The sequence below is a fragment of the Equus quagga genome, chromosome 14 (assembly GCF_021613505.1).
Source record: "Equus quagga isolate Etosha38 chromosome 14, UCLA_HA_Equagga_1.0, whole genome shotgun sequence".
NCBI classification, from domain to species: Eukaryota; Metazoa; Chordata; class Mammalia; order Perissodactyla; family Equidae; genus Equus; species Equus quagga.
This window is the reverse complement of record NC_060280.1, coordinates 85736515-85744451: the sequence shown is the minus strand read 5'-3', so window position 1 is coordinate 85744451 and position 7937 is coordinate 85736515. Positions and strand designations below refer to the sequence as shown.

The window sequence follows — 7937 nt, the reverse complement described above, 5'->3', positions numbered from 1 at the left end:
GGTAGGAAAGCAGAACATTTGCATCGGATGGACTGAAGGGATTCTGAAAGAAGGTGCCCAAAATGAAATGTTGACATGCAGGGCACTCAGACTACAGGTGACGTTAGGAGGAAGACCTGGGAGTGGGATATAAGTGTGGTGGCCAGGGGGCACGATTACAAGAAACCAAAGACCTGTAGGAGTGACTGTTCTGACAGACATGTCTAGTATAGAAAGGCTCTACTTAGAAGGTGCTAGTAAGCCTGATGATCAGAGAAAAGTAATAAGCCCCAAAGCATGGAGATTGAATGTAACTCAGAGCAGGAACATCTATTTAGAAGAAAGCAAGCTTTGCCTATGTAAGCCTCAGCCACCCTAAGAGCATTGCAGCCTGAGTCATAAGAGAGGTACAAGATCCATTGAATAGCTTTGTCAAGAGCATAATGTTTTATATTTTGAGCATTAGTTGATAAAATCAATAATTTCTAGAGTGTCTTGGTGAGTCCTTGATTCTGGCTTCAGGAGGATCACGTAAGATAGGAGGGGTAATTTGTGTATAAAAGGTCCTACCGTGGTCTGAGCATAGCAAGCAGCCCAGCAGAGGGGGTGAGCAGCCTGACAAAGTCTATCTGCCATCAGCTATAGGGTCCCTTCCTCCACCTGGACTTAATGTGCATGGATTCTATTACCTGTGACATGTTTTTTTTCATATCAGGTTCATTGGTCAGTCACTAAGTTATATGGGAAAGGGGAGGGAAGTCCCTTGATTCTGCCTAGGCCTTTAGGTTAGAGGCCTCTTAATAGTTCCATATCACAGGGGCCCAGGGGCCATCAGGTCTGAGGAGTCAGTATGTGTCTCAGAAATTTGAGTGAATTTATCACCCTGAGCAATGAAATGAGCCTTGGATAAGCAGCTGTTGCTATTGGTGGGATGAGAAAGCTAGATCATTGGCAAAGGCCACAAATCTTTTATAAAAATGTGCAGATGAGTTTGATTCTTGGCCAGGGGATTCAACATTGCTGGCATGACTGCCTGGGGTTTGACTCATCAATCTGATCCAATCCGTGATCAGGGCTGGCCTGTTTGATCTGGGGAAGAACACAGCAACTCTGCCGTGGACCCATCAGGTGTGGTGGTACACACTGTGCATAAAGTATATGAACTCCCTGGTCATTCATGTGCCAAGTCACTCCTAAAGTGCCAATGTGTCTAAAAAGGAGGGCACCTCCTCCTGAATGTATTACATCAATCACAGAAGAGGGGAACACACTTCCTCCTGTAGGGTGATACGCCAGAACCGCCATTTTTGGCTCAGTGCTGTAAGTACCCATCTCTTCAATGAGGAGGCCTGTGGTTAGCAGGCCTGAGGGGTCCTGCATTCATGACCCAAAGGGAAGCTGGCTGTGGAGGATCATCAACTCAGGCCCTGGGAGGGCCTCCATTTACAAAAGGACTCTGTCAGTTGCCAGCAGTGGCTTCTCCAATTATGTGCAGCACTGGATGAGAATAGTTCCAGTACAAGAATGCCTTGGGCAATTTACATCCACCAGGAGAGGTTTGGAGACTCTTAGATGCATCACAGGAGGCTGCTGAAGCCTCTACGGGAAAGGAGTGTGTGGAGGGAGATAATGGAGGGACTTATTTTGACAAATTCTAGAGCTATGTTTCCCTGTTCAATGTCAGCCACATTAAAGTACTGCTGAATAAGCAAGCAAGCAGATCTGATAAACGTGCTGTTTCTGGTCACGGTGACTGACAGAATGTGCCCATGACATGGGTTCTACCACTGCCTCTGTGATCCTCTCAGCTCACAGGCCCTCGGCATTGTCTGGTGGAAATTTTCCAAAGTGAGATCTGCATGGATTTCTAAAGCTGTTTCCATGTAAGCAGGCACAAGTAGGCTTGAGTTGGGAAATGAAGAGCTGGAAACAGTCTATGGATAATAATGGAAGGCAATGAGGCTGATGCACATGAGTGAGGACGTCCCCAGACAGATCCCACTTAGGAGACACCTTTTTGTTTCAGAACCACAGCATTTCTACACATCTGTCCACAGAACCTGATTTAAACTCAGATTCTGGGAGCCCTCTCACTTCACTCCTAGTTATGACTATGAGATGGGAGGAGGGCAAGTGCAACTCTAGGGGGTGTTTTCTCAATGAAGACAGGGTTGCAAGAAAGCCCTGTTGAAGAATGAATTCTTCTTTTCAATACTTCAATTCTTCCTAAGAAGAATCCCACAGTGCTAGAAAGAAGTGTTGAATGCACAAAAATCAAGGGTCAGGAGAATTTAACATTCTCCTAACATGTGAAAGTGATTCTGTTATTCATTTTCTATTAATTATATATAGTATTTCAGGCACGATTGTGAATTGTCACAAATGTATAGCAATCCTGTCATCAAAAAATGGAAAACATGCCATCATCAAAAAACACTCGTGTGCCCATATGAAAGACACTCCTCCAATATACAAGTTAACACTAAAGAAAAATGGAAGAGTAACAATTTCTCTGTGCTTTATCAAACCTTGTCGCTGTTATTGTTGTTTCTGACTTTTCCGCAAGATAGCTGGACATTTATGCACATGGAAATGAAACCTGTGAACAGCTTAAATGTGCTCTGGGGCATTGTGGATCATTGAAACTAAAGACTTCTGGCCACTCCTGCTAAAAAAGACAGTGATTATTTCCTATTTCTTCTTTTATACTCAATTAGGATGTTACTAAAAATGACACCCTCTCTCTGCAGCTCACTCAATTATTCCTGGGATGGTTGCCTCTAACCAGCTAGAGCTCTTTGTGCTGTTTCCACGGGGAGATCACAGCGGACTCACAGAGATGTCATTCTACTCAGAATTCACTCAGGATGAGCTAGAACAGGACAGATGAAGGCAACCGCTTCTCTACATGGGAGGAACTCCACGGTGAATGGCGTATATATTGCACATTCAAGTTTGTAGAGCAGAAAACTGAAAATGCAAAAGACCGTATTTTAAATATTTAAAGGTAAATAAAAATCCTCTCAAAAGATATTAAGCACAAAAAGACACCAGAATTATCTGTGGCCTAAATCAACAGGAAGTCTCCAGTCCCAGATAACAATAATAATGACATCCTCGCTCACTCCTACCCTCACAGAAAAGATACATATGCACCTCAGCCTCCCTATTGGCTCAATGCTATTCTTTAGTTTCCTTCAAAGCCCTTATTCCATCTTATAAAACAAAGCTTTACCACTTTTTAATCATCTTTCTTTTCCCACAAACATATAAGCACCTGACAGCAAGAACTTGTTTCATGCCACTATATCCACATCCTACCACGCCTTATTTCTGCTACACTGGGTACACTGACTCTACAGTGCATGGCTGGTGAGGGATGCTGAAACATTAGCATCAAGAGCACAGTCTCTGAGAAAGAAAGGCTGGATTGGCACCATGGTCCTGTCTCTCTCCCTTGCTAGGTGTGTATTGTCTCACAATTTACCTAAACTCTAAGGCATAAAGGAGATATTAAAAAATATTACACAGTATACTGAAAAGTAAATTTATCTATTTTAACTGAGGTAGTTTATGGCAAAGAGTGTCTTACACACCATAGGAAGTTCATTAGTGTGTTGATAATAAGGAGGAAACCAAAGCTGTTCCAGAGGACTAGGACCTGGCCTGCAGCCACTGCAAGGGTAAGTCTTATCCTGCTGAAGAGACAAATGTCACACACCTCCTTCATCAAAGGTGCACAGTTACCAAGACAAAACTAAAATATTTCCTAACCACACCAGTAAAAGTTGTAAGAGATAAAATTACAAATCACAAAAATCACTAATATTCCCTTCGTCTTACTAAAATGACTGACTAGAACTTCTTACAAAATAGCTTTATGCCTACTACATTGATTTTGCCTTGTGGAAAACAATGATTACATTTGCCAAAGATAAAATGTTTACCAAAGATAGAATTAAGTTGACCTCTTCACAGCATTCAATACAGAAAGTGACCTGCTTCCTTGAATAGAAATCAAATCCACAAACACAGGCCATAATCTTGTAAGCAGTCCTTTGAGCACCGTGTTACTGTTACACCTCACAGTCCTTTATGGTCTGTGGTCATTCTTACTAGAATTCCTTACACCCCTCTCTTTGACTGCAGGTCACTGGCAAGAGGGCACTGAAAAAACATGATTTTTAAGTTTTGTGTTAAGACTGAAGGACAAGTTAAATTTGGGGTAAAAGTTATCACTATAAAAGAATAAAAAACACAAAGGAAAAAATACCTGAATTTGAACACACATGATAAAACTGACTCATAATATATAATGATCAAATGAAGAAAATTGCAATGTATATTTTAAAATTCCTAGTTAAATGGATTTTAATATATTCTGAGGAAATGAAAACCACAATATTTATTAGCATACAGTGGGTTAGAACTGTTGATAAATCAATAAAACCACCACAGAAGTGTTTACTTCACAAGGATAAATCTATGATGAATGTACTTTTAATGACATACAATCAAACATTATTGAAAATATATTGAGAGGACATGTGCAGCTACAAGTAACAGGAAACACACAGTCTTCCTGACATGAGAAAGATGATTGCTCTCATGTGAAAGAACTGGGTCAAGGCAGCCACTGCACAGTGCAGCAGAGAAACAAACTCCCATGTCCTTCTTTTTATGCCCCATTGTAGACGTCATGGTGAATCAGGGAAACAGGCTCACTAGCACTATTAACAGCATAAAGTGTTTCCCATACACATTAGACCTTATACAGATATCATCTAGAGAAGGGGGGATCAGAGAACACTCCCAACCACAAAAGTCTGAATTAGTTTCCTGGTGGACATAAGAGGCCTTACAGAAAAATCCTAACTCTAATGGATCTTTGATGTGAAACTTGGGAAAATATCAGTAGAAAATACACCTCTAGGAAAATGGGAATCAAACAGTTGGGAATGGTTTTCAAGATGATCTTGACTAGAAGGGGAAAGAACCCATAAAATGGAATGGAATGTGTTGTCCTCAAAGCTCCTACATAACTGTCTCTCTCCCTGTGTGGTGGCTTCAAAACCTGCCGAATGCCTTATTTGCTTCTGCTCCAAATCTCATGCAAGTGAGGCTACTGGGGAATTCCAACATGGAACCATAAAGGGGGTGGATTCTTAAAGATGTAGTTCTTCACATTACCCTCACTGACATAATGCAATACAGGGTGATGTGTCCAGCTCTAGATTTTGTTGCCCCATCACAGGCATCTACTTAATTCAAAGTCTATTCACCAAATACCAGTCAGAAGGAAGGACAAACAGCAAAGACCCAAATAGGAAAATAAGAATTCCCATGAAACTATAGTCTTTGATAAACTTGCCACACATAAAACTTTGTTCCAGCTGTTTAATAGTATGGAAAATAGAAACAGGCTCTTCTATACCAACCACCCCAAAAAAGTATCTTTCTCTAAGAAAAGAGCAATATATACAATGGATGAGGCATGACCAGGAACTGCAATACAAGGCCAGTAAGAAACTCCCAACAAATACAAACTGTCATTTTTCAGTGGCCCCTTAACACAGAACAATTAAAACCTTTTAAAAACAAAGAAAAAATATTATTCACTGACTTACGGAAAAAGCACTAGCCATTAATGTTATGTATTATTGATGAAGGATGAATTGCAGAATTATCTCACCTCAATATTCATTTCTGAAACAAATTAATAGAAATCCACAATCCAATGTTGGACTTTAGGAAAGAGGCTTGCTAAACACAATATATTTACAACTTTTATAACAACTCTTTTATACTGAAAGTTTTCTAGAACATCATACACAAGTTTCATACACAATTTCAATCAAGCTTTCTCATATTATTTTTGGTGAGAGTTTCACATATAAGGATGTAGGCCATTTGAAGTCTTTCCCACGCTGTTTACATTCAAGACATTTTTATTAAGTAACTCCTTTTATACATTAAGAAAGAACTGGGATGACAAAAGGCCTTCCTACATTCATAACGTATATATGGCTTTTCTTCTAGTGTGCATTCTCACATATCCTCAAAAGTCTGCATGAGAAACAAGGGCTTTCCAACTTTCTTGACATTCATAGGATTTCTCTCCAGTATGAGTTCTTTCATGTTTTCGAAGAGAACTGGGAAAACTAAATGCTTTACTACATTTTTTACATTTATAAGGTTTCTCCCCTATATGATTTCTTTTATGTATTTGGAAACTTTGATGGGAAATGAAGGCTTTCCCACATTCTTTACATTCATAGGGTTTCTCTCCAGTGTGAGTTCTTTCATGTCTTTGAAGTAATCTGGGATAAATAAATGCTTTCTCACATTCCTTACATTTATAAGGTCTAGATTCCATGTGATACATCATGTGTGATCGAAGGCTTGAGGAATCTATAAAGGCTTTCCCACATTCCTTACATTCATAGGGCTTCTCACCTGTGTGAATTCTTTCATGTACTCGAAGAGAACTGGAAGAAGTGAAGGATTTACTGCATTTTTGACATTCATAGGGTTTCTCTCCAGTATGAGTTCTTTCATGTTTTCGAAGAGAACTGGTATAACTGAATACTTTACTGCATTCTTTACATCCATATGGTTTCTCTCCAGTGTGTCTCCTTTCATGTTTTTGACGTGAACTCTCAGAAATGAATACTTTCTCACATTTGTTACATTTATAAGGTCCAACCCCAGTGTGAAGGATCATGTGTGATCGAAGACTTGAGGGAGTTATAAAGGCTTTCCCACATTCCTTACATTCATATGGTTTCTCTCCAGTATGAATTCTTTCATGTACCCGAAGAGAACTGGGAAAACAGAATATTCTATTGCACTTTTTACACTCATAAGGTTTTTCTCCAGTATGATTTCTTTCATGTCTTCGAAGAGAACTGGAAGAACTGAGTGCTTTGTTGCATTTTTTACATTCATAGGGTTTCTCTCTAGTGTGATTTCTTTCATGTATTTGGAAAACTTGAAGAGAATTAAAAGCATTACCACATTCCTTACATACAAAGGGTGTCCCTCCTGTGTGAGTTCTTTTGTGTTTTTTCAAGTTAGTGGACAAACTGAACGCTTTCCCACATTCTTTACATTCATAGGGTTTCTCTCCAGTGTGACTCCTTTCATGTATTCGAAATGAACTGGGATGAATGAAAACTTTCCCACACTCCTTACATTTATAAGGTCCACCTCCAGTGTGAGTGATCATGTGTACTCGAAGGTTTGTGAGAGCAATAAAGGCTTTCCCACATTCCTCACATTGATAGGGTCTCTTTCCAGTGTGACGTCTTTCATGTATCTGAAGAGTACTGGGATGACTGAATGATTTGCCACAATTTTTACATTCATAGGGTTTCTCTCCAGTGTGTCTCCTTTCATGTATTTGAAAAGCACTGGGAGAAATGAATACTTTCTGACATTCCTTACATTTATAAGGTCCATCTCCAGTGTGAGAGATCATGTGTGATCGCAGGCTTGAGGGAGCTGTAAAGGCTTTCCCACATTCCTTACATTCATAGGGTTTCTCTCCTGTGTGAGTTCTTTCATGTATTCGAAGAGAACTGGAAGCAGTGAATGCTTTATTGCATTTTTTACATTCATACGGTTTCTCTCTAGTCTGAGTTCTTTTACGTATTTGGAGAGAAGTGGGAAAAGTGAAGGCTTTCTCATATTCCTTACATTTATATGGTTTCTCTCCATATTTGTGATAGTCATATGCTTTGTGTTCAGTATGACATTGAACGAGCCTATTAAGGGATGAATGATGCATGAAGACTTTTCTGCATGCACTATATTTACATGGTTTTGCTGCAGTTTTCTCATTCAGATTGAGATTTGGAATAAGGCTGAAGTTTTCTCTACTTTGACTACCCTCTTCACTTTCACAGACTCTCACCACCATATGACTTCTGTAAAAGATGAGAATCACATTATTAATG

At 39.7% G+C, this 7937-nt stretch overlaps 1 protein-coding gene across 2 annotated transcripts in view; it reads right to left on the bottom strand.

The window, feature by feature from the left end:
- Positions 1 to 5647: 5647 nt before the first annotated feature.
- LOC124252019 (zinc finger protein 709-like) overlaps positions 5648 to 7937 on the bottom strand; it is a 40771-nt gene continuing 38481 nt past the window's right edge. For both annotated transcript variants that reach the window (XM_046685091.1, XM_046685093.1), the window contains one exon: positions 5648 to 7907. In XM_046685091.1, the coding sequence (XP_046541047.1) occupies positions 6038 to 7907 (1870 nt within the window). In that variant the 3' untranslated portion in view covers positions 5648 to 6037. The remainder of the gene's footprint in view (positions 7908 to 7937) is intronic.